Consider the following 26,226-nt stretch of genomic DNA (forward strand, 5'->3'; position numbering starts at 1 on the left):
GCTCGTTCCAAGACAAAAAATAAAATGTTGTCAAAACGTTCAATCTGTGAGAGTGCAGCTTTAGTGTTGGAACTACCTTGTATTCCTCTATTGCAAGTGTAATTTAGAGTGACACTCTTTTTCAAAATCAATACATACACATGTATAACAAACATTAATTTTGAATGATAAACCTTTATAATTAACAACTTACTAAATAATACATTTATGGAAAATATTAATTAATGTACTGATAACAAGATTGTAACCGTGTATTTAATAGCAGAAAGCGTAAAAATATTAAATGATTGGTGAATGCTCAAAGATTTACTGTGGTCTACTATAGTCTCATAAGGTTGAACTATCGTGTTGTGTGCTCATTTTTTTACAAATTAAGCTCGGTATCCTTCATAAGAACAATTGATTTTGACATTTATTCATCCTTTTTGGAATATTAAAACAATATTATCAATTGTGGTAAATCTTCTTTTAAAGTAAGGGTGCATCTTTAATATAAAATAAATCACCATGTTGCTGTAAAATAATAATTAATCGGTATAACAGACTCAAAGACTTTGAATATATCGCAATCTTTATTACAAAATTTCATATTGTGTAAAGCAAGGTCATAGATCAGCCTAAAATTTCCGGATCTTGCTCCTGGCAACAGTAGAAGATGACGTCATTGAGCGCCGTGTCGTCACCAGTGTTCGTCAGAACTGGCTCAACACGCGTCATCATTCCACAAATAGCGGAACCTGGAAATGAAAACGACTTAACTGTGCGCCAGTAAAAGTGATTGGTTTATTAGTGTTACATAACCTGGTACATATTAACATCGAATTCATAGTTCTCTCCCTTATTGTTAATTTTGCCATCGATATAGTTTTTCTTCAGAAAAAGTTTGAACGTGATTTACTAGTGGTGATCAATTCATATTGTTTGATATTAGATAGCATTGCTTCGAGAAGACTTCAAAGTACAGCATTGAAAAGAAAACGATGTGGCGAAATTATGTTTTTTTTTTTTCTAAACGCAATTTAAAGTCAATAGCTCTCAATCATCCGAACATAAGTATGGACAGACTCATTATCTAGAACTTAAAAGGCAATCCTGATTCAGACAGACTAGGCCCCTAATCCTACAAACAACTCATGCCCACACTTCAATGTTGTAATAACTTACAGGCCTATGACCATGTTTAACTCACAGGGCAACCTCGAGTAGGGCCATACCCGAAGAAACCATCGGGGCCATGTTCACAGTTTAATGACCATAGTAGGTTCAACTTACACTGCAAACACGAATAGAACCATGCAACAAAAGTTTTTATGGCCCTTCTTCCAGAGTTTAATGACCATCCTTTAAGTATTAAACTTTATTTTTTTTCCATATAGGCTCCACCATGCATTGAAAGTTCCGAAAACTGAACTAAATCTCCGAAAGTCCCATTTCCATAGTTTAGTGACCACGTGTGTAACAACTTACAAGACGTACTTGTACTTACGTCAAGTTATCACAATAGAAATAAAGAGTTACAACCACAGTGATCCGATCGAAAGTACAAACTGATCACAGTGTGTTAATTGAGTTAAAATGATATTAAATGTATTCAAAACCTATCTAGTACATAATGTTCACTGTTCAGCATATGATGCATCATACACTGCAAAATTGATTATGTCAAGTCGCCTCCTCCGGATTCATTTTCTCCAACTATGTAACAATTTTGTTATTTGCATTTACTATAAGTATCAATCATGTGTTTCCGGTCCGGATAGAATAATCCGACCCGAGGGCACGCGCGTAACCAGTAACGAGGCTTACCTTACTTATCTTACACGAGCAGCTATGGTAGATGCTTTTTCTCCCACCTCAGTTAAACAAAATTAAGTAAAAATGTATTTTTTGCTGGAACTATTTTGTGCTTAGTGAAAATAATTGCGTATGGATATGCGATAGCACGTGGTTGTCATGGATATTCGCGCAGTGATTCAGAATATGTTAATAGTTAAATCGGTCTTTTTAAATAGTTCTAAAGAGAATGAAGCATTATTTCTTGAATGGTCACAGTGGTGCCTGAAAACTGTTTTATGTTTATGTTCACAAGATAAGAATAGCTAGCATGGTAAAATTATTGGATCTACTTATCTGAGGTGGGAGAAGAGTTTTTCCAGCGGCGGTCACATGACCGGAAACACACGTCCGGTATGCAAAAATTATCAGGTTTACATTAGTCAGGCCATGTCCCGAATGTTCCAAAAGTCACATGTCCATATTTTAATTACCATATGTGCAACAGCTTATCAGATATACATGGTAAGACCAAGGTTCCGAACAGACCATGTGTATATTGTAATGAAAATATGGGTTATACTTACCAGGCCTACAGTACTCAGACCATGACCTGAATGTTCCGAAAAACCAATGTCCATAGTTTATTTACCATATGTGCAACAACTTGTTAGATATAAATGGTAAGACCATGATTCCGAACATACCATGTGTACATTCAACTATATTGAAATGAAAATGTGGGTTTTATTTACCAGGCCTGCAGGACTCAGACCACGCCCCGAATGTTCCGAACGACCCATGTCCGGGATCCTTGTTTAGCTCCTCCATTGGTGTAGAATCTTGCATGTCCCGACAATCAAACTTTGCCCAGTTAACAGCTGTGTCGTCCCCGTTACCTTGCTGTAAAAATACTGAGAACCATTACTATTTTGGAGCAATGTATACTGATGTAATGAAGAAACGTTACAGCGTTTGGTAAGTGTACGTATGTAACATAGATATGCAACTGCGCCGGATCAGTGTACTGGTGTAATGAAGAAACGTTACAGCGTTTGGTAAGTGTACGTATGTAACATAGATATGCAACTGCGCCGGATCAGTGTACTGATGTAATGAAGAAACGTTACAGCGTTTGGTAAGTGTACGTATGTAACATAGATATGCAACTGCGCCGGATCAGTGTACTGATGTAATGAAGAAACGTTACAGCGTTTGGTAAGTGTACGTATGTAACATAAATATGCAACTGCGCCGGAACATTGTACTGATGTAATGAAGAAACGTTACAGCGTTTGGTGAGTGTACGTATGTAACATAGATATGCCACTGCGCCGGATCATTGTACTGATGTAATGAAGAAACGTTACAGTGTTTGGTAAGCGTACGTATGTAACATAGATATGCCACTGCGCCGGATCAGTGTACTGATGTAATGAAGAAACGTTACAGCGTTTGGTAAGTGTACGTATGTAACATAGATATGCAACTGCGCCGGATCATTGTACTGGTGTAATGAAGAAACGTTACAGCGTTTGGTAAGTGTACGTATGTTACATAGATATGCCACTGCGCCGGATCATTGTACTGGTGTAATGAAGAAACGTTACAGCGTTTGGTAAGTGTACGTATGTAACATAGATATGCCACTGCGCCGGATCAGTGTACTGGTGTAATGAAGAAACGTTACAGCGCTTGGTAAGTGTACGTATGTAACATAGATATGCCACTGCGCCGGATCATTGTACTGATGTAATGAAGAAACGTTACAGCGTTTGGTAAGTGTACGTATGTAACATAGATATGCCACTGCGCCGGATCATTGTACTGGTGTAATGAAGAAACGTTACAGCGTTTGGTAAGTGTACGTATGTAACATAGACATGCCACTGCGCCGGATCATTGTACTGGTGTAATGAAGAAACGTTACAGCGTTTGGTAAGTGTACGTATGTAACATAGATATGCCACTGCGCCGGATCAGTGTACTGATGTAATGAAGAAACGTTACAGCGTTTGGTAAGTGTACGTATGTAACATAGATATGCCACTAGCCGGATCATTGTACTGGTGTAATGAAGAAACGTTACAGCGTTTGGTAAGTGTACGTATGTAACATAGATATGCCACTGCGCCGGATCATTGTACTGGTGTAATGAAGAAACGTTACAGCGTTTGGTAAGTGTACGTATGTAACATAGATATGCCACTGCGCCGGATCATTGTATTGATGTAATGAAGAAACGTTACAGCGTTTGGTAAGTGTACGTATGTAACATAGATATGCCACTGCGCCGGATCATTGTACTGGTGTAATGAAGAAACGTTACAGCGTTTGGTAAGTGTACGTATGTAACATAGATATGCAACTGCGCCGGATCAGTGTACTTAAATTGTTCGCCCTGATAAGACGAAAACATGATAACGTGACAAAGAAGCTAATAATATAAAATAAAATAAGAATCCCCCCAAACTTACTGGGCTTTCGACTTGTAGACTAAACGCTTTGAGGAACATTACAACTTCCGGCCTCTGGTTGCACGTGACTTGGCCCTTCCAGTCGCCCCACGGTCCAACACTTGAAGTGATGGTTTGCTTCGCAAAACTGGCGCCATTGGCATCCGAGCATATTAGTTTAATGGCGTTCAAAGAAGTGTCGTCTCCTGTGAACTGATACGTCTCAACCTATATGTGTATAGAACGAGAAATGAGACGTAAGAATGAATTCCTATTTACAAGCGTTCATGAACACACAGGCGCAGTCTTGTAAATTTCCATTTGGAATTTTTATCGAAACCAACCTCAGATGTATTTGGACGGTTTACATACTCAAAAAGCGGTACGTTTAAGTCCGCTTCAAAGAGATCGCGTAGTAATTGTATTTAGCAGTTAAACTTTATGACTTAACGCTTTGGAATCTTAATTATGTTTGCAATAATACACTTCACTGGCAATCAATTTTAAATTAGGTCAATAAATACAACTCTAAAACAATACAATTAATTAATGATATAATTAAAAACATCTACTTCAACTGATGTACCGGCATACATCCAAGGTTGTTTTCGATAAAAAATGGCTAAGGAGCTCCGAATGGCAAATTTCAAGCATTTCATACTGAACGCAGGAATCTACCTTTCTCTCTCCGAATTTATCCTATCACACTTTAAGATTAATTTATGATTTTTCTGTGAAAAAACTACAGCTATAATTTGAAAAAGTCTTGGATAGATGTTTGCGTAAACATCTACAAACCAATGATATAGGACTGCTGACAAAAGATCAGATCGCAGATTTTCATATTTCCGTTCGAATATCAATGTGTTATGGCTAAAAGCATTACTCACGGTTTAAGAAAAATGCATAAAACATCAATCTTTTAAGTTAAATATGAAAATCCACGATCTTATTTTTTGTCAGCAGTCTTATATCACTAGTTTGCAGATATCTGCGCAAAAATTTGCTCTTTCAAAGACAAAAATAAAATAAAAAAGTTGTAAAAATGGTAAATCTGTGAAAGTGCAGCTTTAAAGGCATACCTCTCCGAAAATGATAAGGTGATACTCACTTTAATGTCGTATCCAACAGCAAATTGTCGGGATGGGCAGAACTGTTTGACCCCCCACGTGCCAGAGTCGCCACCATTGGTCACCTGAAATGGACATTGACTGTCGCATTTTCGGTCAAATATTTTCAAAACAATGATAACACATACATTGTACTGTTAAAAGCCAAAGATCCACATGCTGACTTGTGGTACATTAAGTAATTCTATTTCAAAATCAAACTATTGATTACTTGGTGCATTGACTGTTAAAAGATATGTAAATAAAATATCTGATATGGCCTAAAATGAGAAAATGTATTGTAACAACAGGGTTATTTCCAAAAAAGGTTCTTACCGTTAGCTGTTGTGTGACATTTCTCGGTGTCTGATCGGCCAAAAGGAAACAGTTACATCCATTTAACAACAACGTTATTACCACGATGAACAGCATTGTTTTAGTCTCAGTCCTCCGGATTTTCAAGAGACAACTCAAGGTTTAAGTCATTTGAAAAGTTATTTTGTTTACTTCTCAAAGGCAGAGTGAGCGCATTTCATCAGTTTGAGATAAGAAACATAAGGTTGTCGTTATCTGTACTTTTTAGGGAGATTTTTTTCTTTCACCACTTACACGATGCCGTGTGTGTTTATCATAGACATAATCAGTTTTTAGGAAAACAACTGAACTTTTAATTTTTTTACATTTTCGAAAAGAGACCCTACGTAATAGACTAGAAAGAGTAGAAAACCTAGACATAGCAGTCTCGATTAAACTATGATTGTTCCTTTACTATCAATGCTTCTAGCTCGTACAACGAACGATAAGCACAAAGGTGTCCATTTGCCGATGCCAAATATTTAAGAAGCCATTAAGAAGCACAATTGGATTCGTTTGCAATGCTAGAATACTTGAATAGCTACGATAGGCACCACTAGGGTTCATTTGCAATGCTGCGATAGGCGTAATACATAACTGGCCTGGTAGACAAAGTCGGGTTAATTTTCATCGTATTATACGTCAATATCCACAAAAGGCACAATTTGGTCCAATTTTTTCAATAGCGTATACAACTGGGTTCATTTGCGATGTTGTAATACTTTAATGGCTACGAAAGGCACAATATGATCCATTTTATTTCAATAGCATATACATTTGTGTTCATTTGCGATGTTGTAATACTTTAATGGCTACGAAAGGCACAATATGATCCATTTTATATCAATAGCATATACATTTGTGTTCATTTGCGATGTTGTAATACTTTAATGGCTACGAAAGGCACAATATGATCCATTTTATTTCAATAGCATATACATTTGTGTTCATTTGCGATGTTGTAATACTTTAATGGCTACGAAAGGCACAATATGATCCATTTTATTTCAATAGCATATACATTTGTGTTCATTTGCGATGGTGTAATACTTTAATGGCTAAGAAAGGCACAATATGATCCATTTTATTTCAATAGCATATACAATTGAGTTCATTGCCATGGTGTAATACTTCAATGGCTACGATAGGCACCATTGGGGTTTATTTGCAACTTTATGATACTTCAATAGCTACGATAGGCACCATTAGGGTTCATTTGCAACGCTATGATGCTTCAATAGCTACGATAGGCACCATTAGGGTTCATTTGCAACGCTATGATGCTTCAATAGCTACGATAGGCACCATTAGGGTTCATTTGCAACGCTATGATGCTCCAATAGCTACGATTGGCACCATTAGAGTTCATTTGCAACGTTATGTTACTTCAATAGCTACGATAGGCACAGTTTGGTTCATTTGTTATGGCATTATATTTCATGAACTAAGGCACAAGTTGAATTATTGCAATGATATATCACTCCAATATTAGGCACAATTGGGTTCATTTATTCTGTTGTAATACTTTAATAGCCTCGATTGACAAAGTCTGGTTAATTTGACATCGTATTATAGACCAATAGCCACAATAGGCACAGTTCGTTCCATCATATTTCAATAGCGTACACAATTCGTGTTCGTTTGTAATGGTAAACAACATGTAAGTTGAATATGTATGATGTCTTGAAACTTTCATTTCAATGTCGCGAGAATATTTTTCTTTTGCAAATAAAAGGTCGCGGAAAGCACACAAATATCTTAAATTTCGTCGATGTTAATGCTTGATATTGTCGCGGATAACATTTTAAGCTACCCTTTTTACTTCAACAGCCAATACAATCTTGAAACCCTGGTCGCTACCGACCACAATACTCGATAGTTGTACTTACACGGTGACGTTGTTTAGTCCGAACGTCAAACTGTCGCCTCGTGGAATAAATTGAAAATGGACGCTTCCCAGCAACATGCATAACTCGCCTTTTATCGATTTTGCGGTATGCCTTCATGTATCATATACCGCATCGATCATGGAATTAAAACGATTCAACATTAAATAACTTTTATAAGTTGGTTGTCCGGTTAGGGCAGTGGTTAGCGCACTCGCTTCTCACCTAGGCGACTCGGGTTCGATTCCCTGCTTGGGCGCATGTGAGTTTGGTTTGTGGTCACCAAGCCGGACAAGTGGGACTTCTCCGGGTTCTCCGGTTTCCCCCACAACACAAGACCACACTCTCGCATAAAATCGTGCCAACGAGAGTGATTAATATATATATAATGTTGTAATAACTTGTTTCACAATCGTTGTTAAACAATTATGTTTAAACTAAACTATATAACTTTTCGGTAATTAAAAACTAACAGCCAAAGTTTCGTTTATTTGAATATGCATGAGCGAGGAGAGACAGCTCTTCTTTAATGAAATCACATCATACAGTTAAACACACTTTAATGACCCTATATTGTCAGTTGTCTTGCACAGGTGAGTGTTCGTAGTGTCTGTTTTAAAATGCGCAGTGAATTGGCGGACCAAGTTCAAATCGAGTTTTCGCCAGAGTATTTTTTTGAACGTGAAAACATGAATATTGGTGTATGCATGTTTCTGCATTGGTTCAAGTGTGACTGCCTCATTGATTTTTCATGACTACGAGACTTTCCCAGCGAAATCGCCCACGGAACACAACGAAACATAGCGCAGTACTTAGTGCATCGAAGGTATCCGACGATAATACTGGATCGATCATCGAATTTATAGAAATTCAATATTATATAACGATTAGTAAACGACAATTATTTCAGCAATATATTTCCACGCAAACAAAACACAAACGAGTAGACAAAGTATTTGCAAATATACAGCAGTCTCGTTAAATGATATATAAGTAACGGAGCTTGTAGCCACATGGTAGGTAATGTTATCACACCGTTCCCCCCCCCCCACAACACAAGACTACAATATCACCAGCAGTGAATGGAATAATGATGTGATAACTTGTTTCATAATCGTTGTAAAATGTATAAGTTTAAACTTAACTGACCTAAACCGTATACTTCAAAATTAATGATAGAAATCAATGATTACGCGTTCTAACGTTTTATTCCGTCAATATATAAGTAATCATACAATCACTACACATTTATCCTTAATGGCCGGGGTCTCGGGCGTTACAGCAGTAAAACTGGACGTCATTGAGTGTCGTGTCGTCATTGCTTCCCTGGTTCCCCTCAACCTTTGTCTTCAAGCCGCAAATTGCGGACCCTGTAGATAAATTAAAGGAAAAATATGTTTTAAGAAAAATAAAACATTTGCGTGATGTTCCAGTACACTTAAAGCTGCACTCTCAAAGATTGCCCGTTTTGACATTTTTTGTCATGGAATGAACAAATCTTTGCGTAAATATATCTTGAAAGCATATAAGACAGGTGACAAATAATCAGATCGAAGTTTTAATATTCACGTTCGAAAATTGAAGTTTTGTGGCTAAAAGCGTTACTAACGCTCTAAGAAAAATGAGTTTTTCGGCATTAAAAATCAACTTTAGAACGTTAATATGAAAAACTGCGATCTGATCCTTTCATTTAATTAATAACATAAAAAACACCCACACCCACCATCCGAATACGCTACTGCGGATTATATGACACCTCTTTACCTGCGGCGCAGCTTGAGGAGTAAGGCCCAAAGTCCCCGAATGAGTTCTTGCCCGGGTCCTTGTTCAATTCCTCCATCTGTGTGGTGCCGTACATGTCCTCGCATTGGAACTTCACCCAGGTGGCGCCGTTATCGTCCAGGGAACCTTGCTGTTTACGAATTTGAAAACATGGAATTGCACTTTAATGACAGAGAAAAGACAGAACTGACAAACCTGTATTAAGTGGCCACCTTTGGGGAAAGGTCAAAGTGGCTGCTTAAGACAGGTGGCCTCTTAATCCAGGTTGGACTTTTCCGTTTGTATATTGTTGGGTATCTATACGTTTCTCCTCATACACTTTTTTTAGCAAAAGTGATCTGTAGTTCAGGGATGGTATTCATAACACGTCTTAAGCCATTTCCTTTCTTAAGTCATTTTCCGAAGTAAAGTAAATCAATGATCATATGATATTTTATCCAAATAATATATGAAATTCCTTATTGTCATTGATTTTATTTAATATTCATACCTCTTAATGTAAAAAACCCTTATACTTTTGTTTAAATTTGACTTTGAAAAAAAAATCGACTTAAGTTTTGAAACTGACTAGAGATATTTCATGAATGCAGCCACAGGGATTCTTCTTGTGTACCGATACGGGTAAGGAGGTAGTTTTAAAAATACACTGAATGCATTTTAATGACGGAGTACATTTTGGGGGTTCTGTATGTTTGTCCTCATATTGGTTCTTCAATAGCTTGAGTGATCTAGAAGATACGACTGAAGGCCTAACAGACCACAAGTGCATCATAGAAAATAGCATCGATCATAACTATCATGTCATATTATAGGTATATCATCGTTGGATAACTACGACTGACCCGTCTGTTACAATCAATGCATCAGTCTCGGGTGTTCAGGGGCGGCTCAAGAGTTTGATGTTAGAGGGGGCGTGTCTTAGGGACGTAATCTTTTGACTTCCGCCCCTTCCTCAGAACCGAAATTATATCGTTTAAAGCGTTGGCTGGGGTGTTTGGGAGTAATCTCTGGGGAAACAATGACAATTTCAAGTCTGAAATGGTGAATTTTGGGTCTATTTTAAGTCTTTCTTTACCCTGTTTTAAAATAAACACTAATCAAGGACGATTTAAGGTGGGGCGGGTGCACCCCCCCCCCCGGATTCGCTAATGTGTTTGCATGAATGGAGAGAAACGGACTGGGTCAGTCTTGACTTACTTGCAAATTGTCATTTTATTGAATTTTCCGCACTTACCGGGGTCTCGACTTGCAGGCTAAACGCGCTCAAAAACATGGGCTTCGACGGACGTTGGTTACACGTGACTCGACCTTTCCAGTCCCCGAACGGCCCCTCAGTGGAGGTTATGGCGTGCGAGCCAAAGTGGGCCCCATCCATGTCCGAGCAGATCAACGCTATAGAGTTCAGTGCCGTATCGTCGCCAGTAAACTGGTACTTTTCGATCTATGGATAATATATTTTGAAGTGTCACTCGTATTTCAAATCAATACATACGCAAGCATAACAAATATAGATTTTGAGTGATAAGCCTCTAACAACTTACTAAATAATGCATTTATGGAAATAATTATTTCTTGATAACAAGATTGTAAACGTGTATTTAATAGCTGAGAACGCACGATCGAATACTAAATGACTGGTGGGTCCTAAAAGACGGTGATCAGATATAGTCTCACAGGGTAGAAATACCGTGTTTTCTGCACCTTTCTTTCAAATTAAAAACAGTATCCTTCATACGAACCGTTGTTTTCGATATGTATTCATTCTTTTTGGTAAATTGAAACAATTGTATTAAGTGTGATGCATCTTATTTTGGAGGAACAGTGCATCTTTCAATATATAGCAATTATAGTGCTAAATCCGTCCAAACCTAAGACAAGATGTTATCTATACTTGGAATTCTGATAGGATAAAATACGTGTTGAACAGGTCCCACAATAGTTTTCTCAAAACTTCTTAAGCGTAGCACCTCTCTGTATCATAGTTATTCATTAAAATAACTTGGCTTAAACGTGATTTAAAAAAAGAAGAGTTAAAATGACTATCCTTAAATATTTTCCTTTAGCTGTCAAATGCGAATATAACACAATCTAGACGTATATTAAAAATGAAATCTTATCTCTATGAAGATAAAAAGGACTTTCGATTGTTCGAGGAATTCGGGTCCAGTGCAGCCCAGCAACGCCGCAAGAGCTCGTGAACCTACACCCACTTCACAGAAGTCCTTTTGGCCCCAGCTCGTCAGCCCGCGCCCACCTTCATTTCAAATTATACAGCCCATTGTCCCTGTGGATAGAAGTCCTTCCGGCACCAGCTCGTCAACCCCACACTTACCTACATGTCATATCCTACAGCCCTTTGTCCGCGTAGACAGAAGTCCTTCCGGTCCCAGCTTGTCGATCCACACTGACCTTCATATCATTTCCTACAGCCCTTTGTCAACATGGCCAGAATCCCTACGGCCCCAGCTCGTCAATCCACACTTACCTTCATATCATTTCCTACAGCCCTTTGTCCACATGGACAGAATCCCTTCCGGCCCAAGCTCGTTAATCCACACTTACCTTCATATCATTTCCTACAGCCCTTTGTCCACATGGACAGAATCCCTTCCCGCCCAAGCTCGTTAATCCACACTAACCTTCATATCAATTCCTACAGCCCATTGTCCCTGTGGACAGAATCCCTTCCGGCCCCAGCTCGCCATTCCACACTAACCTTCATATCATTTCCTACAGCCCTTTGTCCACATGGACAGAATCCCTTCCGGCCCCAGCTCGTCAATCCACACTAACCTTCATGTCATATCCTACAGCCCATTGTCCCTGTGGACAGAACTCCGCCCGACCCCAGCTCCCAAACTGACCACCATTGGTCGACTGAAATTAATTTAAATCAGTGTAAAAATAAATGTAAATCGTTAGCATTGTTGCACGTAAAGAGACGGTCAATGAACGGTTTTTAGTAGAAACAAGACTGCTGGTTTCATGCAGAAGAGGATGTGAGTGCTTCCGGCAGAGTCTCAAAATATTTAAAAAAACATCTTATGCACCAGTCAATTGTAACCACGCACCCCCCCCCCCCCCACCCCCAGGTCCGGGGAATAGCGGGGACTTTGACTTTCGGTCCAGCCAACCCCGGGTAAAATCTCCGCCCTGCGGGGACGAACTGGTGGTCAAATCCCCGCCAAATGCCCCCGCCCCTAGGGAGCCTAGGTAAGGCCCATTCCCCGCTATATTTTGCGCGAACACAAAACCACCGCGTTCACCCGGCACTGCGCGGCCACCTGAAAAGTAAAAACACGGCCCATTTCTTCGGCTATCCCCGGTATACCCCCGGACCTGGGGGGGGGGGGCGTGGTTACAATTGATTGGTGCATTATAGTTCACACAAATAGGTGTCGCAATAAAGCCTTTGCTATATATAAGTCAATGAAAACACGATGTTTTTGATTGTTTTATTTCACACTTGATCAGTGATAAATGACGTCATAAATGCTGCGTCGGAAGACAACATGTATTGTATTTTGTACTTGTTGAAGGTTTTTTTTCGAAGCAAAATAGTAGTATTTATCACGTAATGTATCACGTGGTACACACACACACACACACACGCACGCACGCACTGTTGATGCTTTCTGGAAGGTATATCGTCAAGTACAATTCCTAGAGGAATTTGTGGGGTTTATTTATGCACCAGTCATTTGTAACTACGCCCCCCAGGTCCGGGGAATAGCGGGGACTTTGACTTTCGGTCCAGCCAAGCCCGAGCAAACCCTCCGCCCTGCGGGGACAATCTGCTGGTAAAACCCCCGCCAAATGCCCTCGCACCAAAGGGACCCTAGATAAGGCCAATTTCCCGCTAATGTTGGCGTGAAGACAAAACCACCGCAGTCACCCGGCACTGCGGGGCCACCTGAAAAGTAAAAACACGGCCCATTTCCCCGGCTATCCCCGGTATACCCCCGGACCTGGGGGGGGGGGGGGCGTGGTTACAATTGACTAGTGCTTACATAAATACGCGTAGAAAGCTATTAAAAACAAACATACAAACAAAAAGCAAAAAAAAACAACAAAAAACACGTTTATATCTAAAATCCCACTAAGTAGAAACCTTGTCTGACTGCTCTTTGGTGGGAATACGGCGCAAAATATTGAGATCAAACATGTTTTAAACTTTAAATTATGAAAACAATAATTTTGTATCCTTAACTTGAGCTTGGAATTCAGCTTATTTATGGAGAACAAACGTATACAAATATGATTTCTTCTAAAATAAAAAAGGCATAAGCAAAAACATATGCCCTTTCTTACCGACAATGTTTGTGTTACATTTCTAGAAGACGTTTCCAAGAAGAATGCTGCATTCCCATGGAAACACAGAGCAACCGTTATAACAAGAAGCGTCAACATATTTCTCTTTCCTCAGATCGTATATCTCGTGTCCTTTTGCGGGTCAAACTATATATGTGTCCTCTACAAGATAAACTAATGTGGCCGGATTTTGCAATGCCGATGCAAGAGATAAGATAGGGGGTTTATGAGTGCTGATTCACTGGTGTCTATGACTTTTCGCCGTTTAGCAGCAGGGGCGGGTTCAGGATTTGTCGGTGGAGGGTGCACATCTTAGGAGATCTACTAGTGAACAACTTGCGACGTCGTGCTCTCCTATCCATTTTAAATAATCGGAAGAACTCGGTGATTTTTCTTCGAAATATGGACGGTTTACATGGTCAGAAATGCTTTACAATTTGACTACGCTGCATGTAGTTTGCGTAGTGATTTCAAGATAAAATAAAAGAATGCATTTACAGTAAACACCTGACTTTAAACTGCCTTGTAATTTTTAGGCATAAAAGAGACGCCTGCTTGACATATAAAGTAAATTACCGGCATACCCCAACATTGTATGCGTCCCCGCCATTTTGATTTTACGAATTACCGTTTTTACTTATGCACCAGAAAACATCAGGGCCCGATTTCTCGAAACCTCTAAAGTCTCTTAAAACAGTATTAAGCTAAGCTCACTATTTTTCTATAATTTGTGATATATTTACCTCAATAAGATATTTTAAATTTTATATTGGAGTTATCTTTCTGATAATTACAATCAACCATTTTTCATTTATCAAATTAAAGTATGTATTTTAAAATAAGCCATTTAAGCCTGTTCACCTTAAAACATTTCGAGAAATTGGGGCCAAAGGTTCGTCGTATTGTGGAGATAGCCGATGTGTTCCGATTGCCTCATGGTACAGAGTACTACATGGTATTTACGTGGTATGGGTGTTTGAGGTCGACCCTCAAACATTTTGTTTATCAAATTAAATAGCACATTCTGATATATTTTATTCATATATTTTCTGCCATTTTGGCATTCAAGTTTACTTGGACACTTGCTTCAGAGGGGGAGTGAGTGCCTGGTAGGCCCCCATAAGGAACCGCTTGTAAGCAGTGTTCAAATTTTGCACTTTTATTTCAAAATCTTAAGACTAGTTCAAGCTAGATAGATCAGACGAACAAAAAAGTGTTCCCGTATTTAGACATAAACTTTTGAATACAATATCATAATTTTATTTTATATAATCTCGATCATATATATATATACTTTACGATGTAATGGAGTCTCCGCTTATACGTTTCCTACCGTGTGCCAACGGTTCATTTGGCTGGCAACCAGATGCCGGGAAGTTTACCTTATTTGTATGGGGATTTATGCAGCGTACATTGTCAATATAGCGCTTTTACAGTATGTGTATACCACGTGCTAAATTACGTCATATATGCTACGTCGGCAGGCAACATTTTGCTTAAAATGAACACTTAAATCAAAGATAACTTTTCTTTTACGCCACCATTTTAAATGAAATAAAGGACAGTCAATGTCGCTTAAAGAGCCCCCCATTTGTTTTATTACCGACATTTGATAAAGTCAATAGTTTCATCAAACACTTCGACAAACCTGTTTCCAAATCCATGTTTTGACAGTGCTCCGTCAGACGGCCGTATTGTGAAAAGGTTTGTCAAAGTGTTTAAAGAACTCGCAATCAAACTCTGGTAAATGGCCAAAGGCAAGGCTCCGTAAGCGGCGTTAGACTGCGCTTTGTTTCATTTAAAAGGGTGAAGAAATAGTAAAGTTATCTTTGTTTAAAGTCTTTTTTCAAATCAAAATATTGCCTTCCGACGTAGCATTTATGACGCAATTTATCACGTGGTATACACACACTGTTTTACCTGACTAGACTAGTGTCATATTTGATGCTAGAGCCCCTTACCACCCCCTTACCCTCGAATATCTTCATCTTCTATCTAAATCCTTATTCAAATATTTCAGAATCTCCGTTTGAAGTAATGCCAACTTTTGAGTTTCTTCCGATCTCGTACCACCATAATAGGCGTAATAAAATGATTTTTGACCAACCCTATTTTTAACGGAAGAGATTATACGTATCTTTCATGGCCGAGAGTGTAAGATAGGTTCTTCCCAACCCGAGCGAGGTTTACAGAGTTTCCTCAGAACACCCTGCGCGAGTGATGGGATGAACCTATCTTTTCTCAAACTCGTTTCCGCAAAACACCCGTCGCTCGGGTCGGGATGAATCTATCTTACACTCTCGGCCATGGAAGAAACTTATAATCTGAGGTAGGAGAAAATTGAGTATTGCACAGTGCAAATATCGTATCATGTTCATCAACGCATTGGTTGAAGTGTCATCTGGTTATTTTGAAATGTAGGCGAAAAGGGCTAGTAGTACTTAGGCCTAAAAAAATATGTCCGTTTCGGGTAACCCGACCCTACCTATAAAATGCGCCGACCCTAACATTTTTTTTTCCGTTTCTGAGCAAAAAAAAAATCGTTAGCCAATAGAGAGTTACGAAGCGCGGATAAATGCAGATGATTAAAATTATTGTTTATATGATAAAACAAAGTCAGGCAATGACAGTAATGTAGGAAAGACTGCCATGTGCAAGAAAACACCCTGAACTTACGACAGATTTTGAAAAAAATAATAAAAAAATCAAAAAAATCCCTACCTACCCTACCTAGAAATTTTGGGAAGTTTACCCTAAACAAACAATTATTATTGTTTGGCCTTATATATAATCAGCGATAATGTGCACTCAAAAATGAGGCCAGAGACATTACCTAAGGGTGATAGTCACTTGTTTAAATCATGTTGCTTTTTTTTGTTTTTTTAAACCTTAACAGATAAGATAAAATTATTTCTAAATTGATTCACATTTATATTTGTACATTCATATGTACCACCCCTATATAGAAAACTTTTTTTGTTTCAGTGTAAGATCGCAAAATATATTTCACCGAGTGAGCACTAAAAGTTATGCTTCACGAGTAGCAAAGCCAGATTATATGCAATAAATTACGTCATTTCGGAAATGACGTCGATGTAATTGTGTCCCGGCCCTGTTCGCGCTTGTGTTTGATCTGGACGTGAGAATGGGCTAAAACTTCAAAACGGTGAGACATATCAAATTGATATTTTCACTGTTTGAAACAGAAAATATCATTTTTATTTCACTGATAAATCTCTATATAAAACCATCGGAAAGCATATAATAAATTTATTGTCTAAGGTTGTTTATATATAGTGTATTTTCCTAGCCAATCCAATCCTATCGGCATCCAATTTAATCGTTTAGGCTTTGATTTTTTAGTCAACTTAACAAACATGGCGTCATATTTTTGTTCCCGCATACATAAAACAAATTATAACCTAAGCCAGTTAGAACAAATCATTCGCTCCGCCCTTCTATTCATTAAAATTTAACATGTTTTCTGTTCTAACTCTTACATAACGATGCATTACATTCCGGAGAACGCTTGGTACTCCCTAGTAATCAAATTTAGTGTTTGTACTACATTTTCAGCCAATCAGGGGCGCTAGATTTTAAAATGTTTTGTTTCTTATTTATGACGAATCATTACTTAATGCTGAATACGAATCTTCATGATTAAGTAAATTGCAATAATTGCGCATGTGCATATAGCCACGCCTACTATTTGCATATATATTGTTATCTAAATAACGTCACAATATCTTGCGGATGGGTGGGGACTGGTGGAGGGACGGGAGTCATACAGTGATTAACAGGCCTTTTTGACAGGCGCACGGCATATTTTCATAGCTATTGCAATTTGAGAAGGGCTAGAATTACGTCGGTTAAAACATATTAGATTTTTTTCGTGAATAAGAAACCTGAAGGTCGCTTCGATGCGCTCCGCTCCCTTAGGTTACTTACTTACTTCTCACGAAGAACCTAGTTGTAAACTCTTCCCTATACATATAGGCATTGAATCCACAAATTAAAAGTTTTCAAAAACAACAAATAAAATATCGAACTGATTGGTAATGGTCACGTGGTAGGATAAGTGACGCTTTGTCGGTGTAACAGACATTCACTTTATTCACATTGAGACATACTCAACATGTAGTGAACACCATGTATAATAATTGCATAATAATAAACTTAAAGAGAAGCATAACTTATAACATTATTTTCTCTCTATCAACAAAGCAACAACCATTCCGACAAGGTCAATGTCACTTAGTAAACCCCAGCTGTCGGTGAAGGTCGGGGACACTTTCGTCATATTCCGCCAAGAAGAAGTTTCCCGCCACTAGCTCTAGGCTATGACTGGCAGCAAACTTCCGAGCGCTGTGTTTGCGCCGACCCTCGGCTGGAAAAGAAAATGATTTTCTAGTATAACAAGAATCCACGAAAGAAGAAAGTTAAACAGATGCTAAACATATTGATTTTGGATAAAAACCTGTATTTACAACCAATTAAATTAGTGTTTGTAGTTTTTCATGTAATAGACATGACGTCATCATTAGGTTATACGCATGCTGAACAAATTAAGACACAGTTTAAAGCTGCACTCCTCTCACAGATTGAGCGTTTTGACAACTTTTTCGATTTTTTGTCTTTAAATGAACCAATCTTTGCGTAAATGTCTGGAAACAAGTGATATACTATCAGATAGCAGTTTTAATATTAACATAAATTGAAGTTTTTCGAACTTAAATATGAAAAACTGCGATCTTATCGTTTGACAGCAGTCTTATATCACTGGTTCTCAGACATTTACGCTAAACCTGACTCATTCTAATACAAACAAATAAATAAAAAAGGTTGTCAAAATGAAAGTCATCTTCGTCACTAAGAATTTATACTACGCCCCAATTCCTCGAAACTTTTAAAACAGGATTAAGCTTAGCCCAGAACTTTTTTTTAATAGTTTGCGTAATATTAACTTCATTAAGAGTTTTTTTATACTTTAAACAGGAATTATCTTTATTATAATCACAATAAACCATGATTTTTCATATATCAAAATTTTGGCTTATTGAAATAAGCTACTTAAGCCTTTTAAGTTGAAGAAGTTTCGTGAAATTTGGACCATACTTTCTTACTATTACTTAATTACCATTTTTGGTCATAAACCAAACAACAACGCATACATGTATATGTAATTATAAGTATGATATTGTATTAACAGACGTCTGGCAGTGTTCAAAAATGTCATTAAAGTAATTAACTGTATTTTCAGTGCATTCAGATGGCAGAGAAGAGATAAGGAATGGTTCAATGCTGTTCATGACGTCACAAGGGGAATTTGGACGTTCACTATATACACACGACGGTAAACAAATGCATTCGATGTTAAAGTGACTCGCTCATAGTTTGTTATATTCACTTTTTTATTTACGAAATAAAGTGTGGCAAATCATAAGTAAGGAGTGTTAAAGGCCTAGTTTAAGCCTTCTATAAGTGACCCCCCCCTCCCCCATAAAAAAAAACAACAACAACCGTGTATTTGTGCACAACCTCTGTTAATTGATCTTAATCTAATTGCCTAATTGTCTTATCACTTCAGCAAATGTTGATATTTGCTCAAATATCGTCTGTGAAGACAGCAATTTTCATTAGAGTTTATTACGCGATTGAAAAATTAATTACGGTCGTGGTGTTGCGTGATTGGTCGATTGACATAATCACATGATGTTGTCAATGTATCGTTAACAGGTCAACATATCCACCACCGTTGATAAAGTCACTTTGGCCGTGTGGACTAGCCGGCTGTTTTCGATTTTTTTTCTTGACTTTACCGGATTGTGATCGATCCCCAATAAACCAAAATACTTTTAATGCTATAACTGTATTTGTTCTGCAATTTCGATATCATAGAGTAAAATAATGATAAAATAAGTGTTTTCAGATGCATTACCGGGAAAACTAATTTTTGGTCCAAAAAATGAGCGATTCACTTAAATATCTAAAATGCACTTAAACATCTTTGCATCCTAAGGATGGAAGACTTACCGATAAAAGACGTTGTAATAATCGTAAGTTAAGTACATATTACAACTTTTTACCTGAACTGTTGGGAATTTTATCGACGTCGGAGAAGTCTATCTTTCCCGATGGTTGTTTGTACAGCAGAAACACGTAACGATGGAGACCTTCGATATAAAGGAAAGAACATTAAATAAATAAGTCAATAATTACGCTACATTAGCTGCAATGACAGTTTTGAGGCGGCGTCGCTTCCGCTAGTCCATAAGGCCCGGGTCTGCACATCATTTTGAGTATTTTTTCGAAAAATAATATACATATTTGTTTTCCGAAATTTTATGTAAAGTTGCAGTCTAGGGTCATGTCGAAATGTGCCATTATCAATCATGCAAGGTTTTCAAAAATAATTCTGACATAAGGAATATACCCTCGGACCCTTAGTTTGATGCTAGTACAACAAGCCAATCCCCTTAATGGTTTGACCTTATTTATTGTAGACAAAATTTGAATTATATAATTTGCCAATTAAAGAAGTCAAAACATGACGATATGGTTTGACCTTATTTATTGTAGACAAAATTTGAATTATATAATTTGCCAATTAAAGAAGTCAAAACATGACGATATGGTTTGACCTTATTTATTGTAGACAAAATTTGAATTATATAATTTGCCAATTAAAGAAGTCAAAACATGACGATATGGTTTGACCTTATTTATTGTAGACAAAATTTGAATTATATAATTTGCCAATTAAAGAAGTCAAAACATGACGATATGGTTTGACCTTATTTATTGTTGACAAAATTTGAATTATATAATTTGCCAATTAAAGAAGTCAAAACATGACGATATGGTTTGACCTTATTTATTGTAGACAAAATTTGAATTATATAATTTGCCAATTAAAGAAGTCAAAACATGACGATATGCTTAAATTGTCCGGATCTTAACCAAATCGTATGCACAAGCCCAGGATTTACAGCTGATTCCGTAAGCCCATTTTGAGGGATGAACGTGAAAACTATTTTTATTCATTTAAGTGACATTTGTTTTCTCCAAAAGTTATTAATTCTCCAAGTTTTCCAATACATTCATTTAAGGCAATCAACAGTCAGACGTGATTGATTTTTATCAGGTGAAGTGATAGCTTTAAACAATGGCTGGCCAATTTAGTACGTAGTTAACACACCATTATGTAGACCACTAAAAATGTCAAAGTTTGTTAATATGTTATTACACAAATTAATTGGTTACTTTGGAAACGATGACAAAAATAAGAATTTCTTTCATTCGATGGAGGCACATTTGAAAGCCATCTCCCGCTCTGTTTTCATCAGGTTTGCCATAGATTGCAAAAAAAATAAAAAATAAATTTAGAACCAACTTACTTAAGCTGCCAATATACCTGTTCCTTTTGGCGCACCGGAACCAATATATGCGGTTCGCTCATCTCCATCTTCTATCCTACATCCGGGAACGTTGGTCACCAGCCAGTGGTGGAACTCCCCAAACTTCGGATCCGCTCGTGACGGCGCATCCGGATCTTCAAGACGTTATCAAATTGGTACTTTTTAGGTAATAAAGCAATCCAAGATTGGAATGTAAAGATGTGTTAGTGCATTAAGGTAAACCATCCATCATTAGAATACAAAGTCGTGTTAGTGCATAAAGATAAGCAATCTATTTTTAGAATGCAAAGTTGTGGTGTTGCATTAAGGTAAGCCATCCATCATTAGAATGCATAGATGTGTTATTACATTAAGGTAAGCCATCCATCATTAGAATGCATAGATGTGTTATTACATTAAGGTAAGCCATCCATCATAAGAATGCAAACATGTGTTATTACATTAAGGTAAGCCATCCATCATTAGAATGCAAACATGTGTTGATGCATTAAGGTAAGCCATCATTAGAATGCAAACATGTGTTATTGCATTAAGGTAAGCCATCCATCATTAGAATGCATAGATTTGTTATTATATTAAGGTAAGCCATCCATCATTAGAATGCAAACATGTGTTGATGCATTAAGGTAAGCCATCATTAGAATGCAAACATGTGTTATTACATTAAGGTAAGCCATCCATCATTAGATTGCATAGATGTGTAATTACATTAAGGTAAGCCATCCATCATTAGAATGCAAACATGTGTTGATGCATTAAGGTAAGCCATCATTAGAATGCAAACATGTGTTATTGCATTAAGGTAAGCCATCCATCATTAGAATGCATAGATGAGTTATTACATTAAGGTAAGCCATCCATCATTAGAATGCAAACATGTGTTGATGCATTAAGGTAAGCCATCCATCATTAGAATGCAAACATGTGTTGTTGCATTAAGGTAAGCCATCCATCATTAGAATGCAAACATGTGTTGTTGCATTAAGCTATGTAATCCATCATTAGAATGCAAATATGTGTTGATGCATTAAGGTAAGCCATCCATCATTAGAATGCAAACATGTGTTATTGCATTAAGGTAAGCCATCCATCATTAGAATGCAAACGTGTGTTGTTGCATTAAGGTAAGCCATCCATCATTAGAATGCAAACATGTGTTATTGCATTAAGGTAAGCCATCCATCATTAGAATGCAAATATGTGTTGTTGCATGAAGGTAAGACATCTATCATTAGAATGCAAACATGTGTTGTTGCATTAAGCTATGCAATCAATCATTAGAATGCAAATATGTGTTGTTGCATTAAGGTAAGCCATCCATCATTAGAATGCAAACATGTGTTGTTGCATTAAGGTAAGCCATCCATCATTAGAATGCAAACATGTGTTGTTGCATTAAGGTAAGCCATCTATCATTAGGATGCAAATATGTGCTGTTGCATTAAGGTAAGCCATCCATAATTAGAATGCAAACATGTGTTGTTGCATTAAGCTATGTAATCCATCATTAGAATGCAAACATGTGTTGTTGCATTAAGGTAAGCCATACATCATTAGAATGCAAACATGTGTTGTTGCATTAAGGTAAGCCATCCATCATTAGAATGCAAACATGTGTTGTTGCATTAAGCTATGCAATCCATCATTAGAATGCAAACATGTGTTATTGCATTAAGGTAAGCCATCCATCATTAGAATGCAAACATGTGTTATTGCATTAAGGTAAGCCATCCATCATAAGAATGCAAACATGTGTTGTTGCATTAAGGTAAGCCATCCATCAATAGAATGCAAACATGTGTTGTTGCATTAAGGTAAGCCATCCATCATAAGAATGCAAACATGTGTTATTGCATTAAGGTAAGCCACCCATCATTAGAATGCAAACATGTGTTGTTGCATTAAGGTAAGCCATCCATCATTAGAATGCAAAGATGTGTTAGTGCATTTAGGTAAGCCATCCATCATTAGAATGCAAAGATGTGTTGTTGCATTAAGGTAAGCCATCCATCATAAGAATGCAAACATGTGTTATTGCATTAAGGTAAGCCATCCATCATTAGAATGCAAAGATGTGTTAGTGCATTTAGGTAAGGACTCCATCATTGGAACGCAAAAAGAAGAAAGGGTTTTGGCAATGAAACAGGATTGAAACGGTTTAAAGTCCGCTAAATATACCTTACAACCTATCTTACTTTCCGCAATAATATCGAACACCTTTCGAAAGATCGTCGTATTTATGCAAAACGCTACAGAAAAATGTCGAAAAAAAGTCTCGTGCATTGTTGTATAAGACCCCTACCATGTACCACACATGTAAAGATAACAAATCGTAGAGCAAAACTAGTTTTAGAAACTCCCAAATAAGTGGAAATGTGTCCTATTATTTGTCGAATCGGAGTGATGCGACTCTACAGCCGTTTATATACATACCAGGGGCGGTTTCAAGGATTTGACGACGGAGGGGGCGTAACTTAGGGTCGTAACCTTTCCACTTGCGCCCCCTCTCTCAGAACCGTAATCTATTGCGTTTAAAATGTTGGCAGTTTTTTTTAACAATTTATAGTTTAAAATAGTGCAACTCCTATATTGAAATAATAAAAGTAAACATGGACGCCCTCGCCCCCCTTCCCGCCCCCCCCCCCGCCCTGGATCCACTAGTGCATTCTACAATGAAACTACAGGAACAAGCCCAGAAGTCGTAAAAACAAAACATATAAACTCCACATACACAAATACAACCACACACGCTACAAAATAGCTTTACCGATATATAATGGGATTACCGCCAGTTGCTGAAAATAGCATTATCCATAGACATTACTCGTGAACATCCGCTGCGATTGATGGTTGAAGTATAAACACAAACCAAATATACATCTCACCATTACAAATCAGCGTGTAGTAAGAGTCAGGTTCGGCGTCATAACTGACAGACGGCGGGGAGCGGACGTCCCGGGGCCACATCCGGCCACCTGGGGAAAGACACGTTTCAGCCCATGTCAACTGAAAACCGAAAGTAAATACTAGTAGGAGTATAAAGTTAAATTGACTTGCAACCGACAGGCTTGGTAATTCATAGTTTTACACAATATTCAACGATGTCCTTGAACTAGGTTATCACGTGGTTCTGCAGGCGGGGAACTAAAATAATGACGTCACGGCTGTAAAGTTTTAAAAATGGAGACCGATATGCTATTTCATTGGCTGGACATGTAGGTTATAATCTATTAAGAACTAAGTATTGAAACATGTATTTCAGCGACGGTTTTATTAAACATCTTAAGTAATTTCTTAACTTTAGTCGATTTCTTATTTTCTTTTCAAGTCAAATCAAAACGAAAGTATTTAAGTATTAAGTATTTCAGATATTTCTAAATTATTTTATCATATCAGTGAAATACTTAAATAAGGAAAATGACGTCAGAAAGGAAGTGATTTAATGAATACCGGCCAAGAAGTAAAAAAAATATTATTTTTTTTATAGAGTTTGAAATTTTTAAGTCTGTTTCACACACAGGGGCAGGTTGCGTTGTTTTGACACACCACGCCCTCGCCCGTTTTTTTAAAAACATTTTTAGTAAGAATATGATGTGGTAACCTTTACTTGTGAACTGGCAAAAAAAATATTTTTTTAATTTTTATTCTATAATCTGTTCACAAGTAACAGTTATCACATCATATTCTAACTAAAAAATGTTTAAAAAAAAACACAAAAAAACGGGCGGGGACGTGGTGTGTCAAAACAACGCAACCTGCCCCTGTGGTTTCACACATGTAGATACAGCGTATGACTGTGAAAGTTCTATGTTCATATTGATAACAGACAAATTCATATAGATAACGCCGGGCGTCGTTATACATGCCTAAGATATACTAGTATACACAAGGAAACTAGAACATCCTATTGTAAGTCCTTAAAAATGAACCGAGGTTTATTCATTATTTAAACAGGGGTTACGCATAGGAATTTGACTCAGTGTTGGTCAGAAATGATATTTTCAAGTCATTTTATAACCAAATACTGACAAAAATAACGATTGCGGCAAAAATTTACCATCATTTTTAAGAATAGTATTTAAACCCGGTATTTGTCCTTAGTCATTATTTTATCAGTATTACCAAAGACTAATAAAATGTTTATAGGTCCATTGTTTTATAAAAAAAAGAGATTATAATATGAGTTTTATTCATTCTTTTAAGACCAAATACTGAGTTAATTTCCTGCGGGACTTAGGCGGAAGTTGCTGCTTTTCAATTTTTTATTTTGCATTCCAAATTTGTCTACGAACAGACATGAAAATAGAACTTAATGACCCGTACAAAGTTTATGTCCGATCCCTTATCATTTAAAATAAATTAAAACCGGAAGTGACATACCTGCAGAACAGCTGGAGGCAGGTTATCAATCACATCCGGAACCACTCCTTCCGTTTTAAATGCCTCCATAATAACTTGATCTAATTCTTCTTAATCCAAGATAATCGTGCAATTGTGCAGTTAAAAATACTGTTAGTCCGTGCTTTATTTATTTATAGATAGGTTAAGTTTACACTAGTTTATGAACTAGAACGATGTTTGCGTTTTATATACACTTCAATCCGTTGATATAACATGTATATACATATCATAAATGCACTACCAGATGTATGCTCCAAGGTTGATTATTATAATCAGGGGCGTAGCTTGACGAAAATAAATGTGTAGGCCACTTTCTTGGGGTGTCCCCCCCCCCCCCCGATTTTTATTTTAGCTATGTTGTGGTTGGTGCGTTTTGTTGTAAAAACATTAATGAGAACAACAATATAAATCTTTTTACATTGAAGTAAATTTATATTAAGGCGCATTTGTCGGGATTTCAAATTTAAGCCCCTAACCCCTATGCCTTTATTGCAGATTTAGCAATTTTATTGATTCGATTTTCTGATAAATGTGTAGGCCGCGGCCTACACGGCCTAAAGGAAGCTACGGCCCTGATAATGCATAAACATGTAGACATGGTTTAAAGTAAATGACAGTCACAATTTGATAATGGAAAGAGAATTTACCCATATCAAGATAAAAATCCATGTAGATAGAATGATTATTTAATATTTACATAGCTCTTATCCGGCAGTGAATTTAAATTTAATTTTAA

At 37.3% G+C, this 26,226-nt stretch overlaps 3 protein-coding genes across 3 annotated transcripts; all 3 read right to left on the minus strand.

Annotated features, from left to right (window-relative positions):
- Positions 1–559: 559 nt before the first annotated feature.
- Positions 560–5,861, minus strand: LOC128205310 (vitelline membrane outer layer protein 1-like). The gene is made up of 5 exons (XM_052906844.1): positions 5,675–5,861; positions 5,341–5,424; positions 4,251–4,457; positions 2,529–2,676; positions 560–737 (listed from the first exon to the last, which is right to left on the minus strand). The coding sequence occupies exons 1-5, from the start codon at positions 5,768–5,770 to the stop codon at positions 613–615; spliced, it is 660 nt and encodes a 219-aa protein (XP_052762804.1). The 5' UTR covers positions 5,771–5,861; the 3' UTR covers positions 560–612.
- Positions 5,862–8,767: 2,906 nt separating this feature from the next.
- On the minus strand, positions 8,768–13,817 carry LOC128206566 (vitelline membrane outer layer protein 1-like). The gene is made up of 5 exons (XM_052909131.1): positions 13,672–13,817; positions 12,154–12,237; positions 10,595–10,801; positions 9,343–9,490; positions 8,768–8,948 (listed from the first exon to the last, which is right to left on the minus strand). The coding sequence occupies exons 1-5, from the start codon at positions 13,768–13,770 to the stop codon at positions 8,833–8,835; spliced, it is 654 nt and encodes a 217-aa protein (XP_052765091.1). The 5' UTR covers positions 13,771–13,817; the 3' UTR covers positions 8,768–8,832.
- A 4,043-nt stretch (positions 13,818–17,860) lies between these two features.
- Positions 17,861–25,694, minus strand: LOC128206452 (protein D2-like). Its single transcript, XM_052908877.1, has 5 exons — positions 25,470–25,694; positions 23,975–24,095; positions 21,086–21,223; positions 19,758–19,844; positions 17,861–18,058 (listed from the first exon to the last, which is right to left on the minus strand). The coding sequence occupies exons 1-5, from the start codon at positions 25,536–25,538 to the stop codon at positions 17,922–17,924; spliced, it is 552 nt and encodes a 183-aa protein (XP_052764837.1). The 5' UTR covers positions 25,539–25,694; the 3' UTR covers positions 17,861–17,921.
- Between the last annotated feature and the right edge of the window lie 532 nt (positions 25,695–26,226).

This window comes from Mya arenaria, chromosome 10 (genome assembly GCF_026914265.1).
Source record: "Mya arenaria isolate MELC-2E11 chromosome 10, ASM2691426v1".
NCBI lineage: Eukaryota > Metazoa > Mollusca > Bivalvia > Myida > Myidae > Mya > Mya arenaria.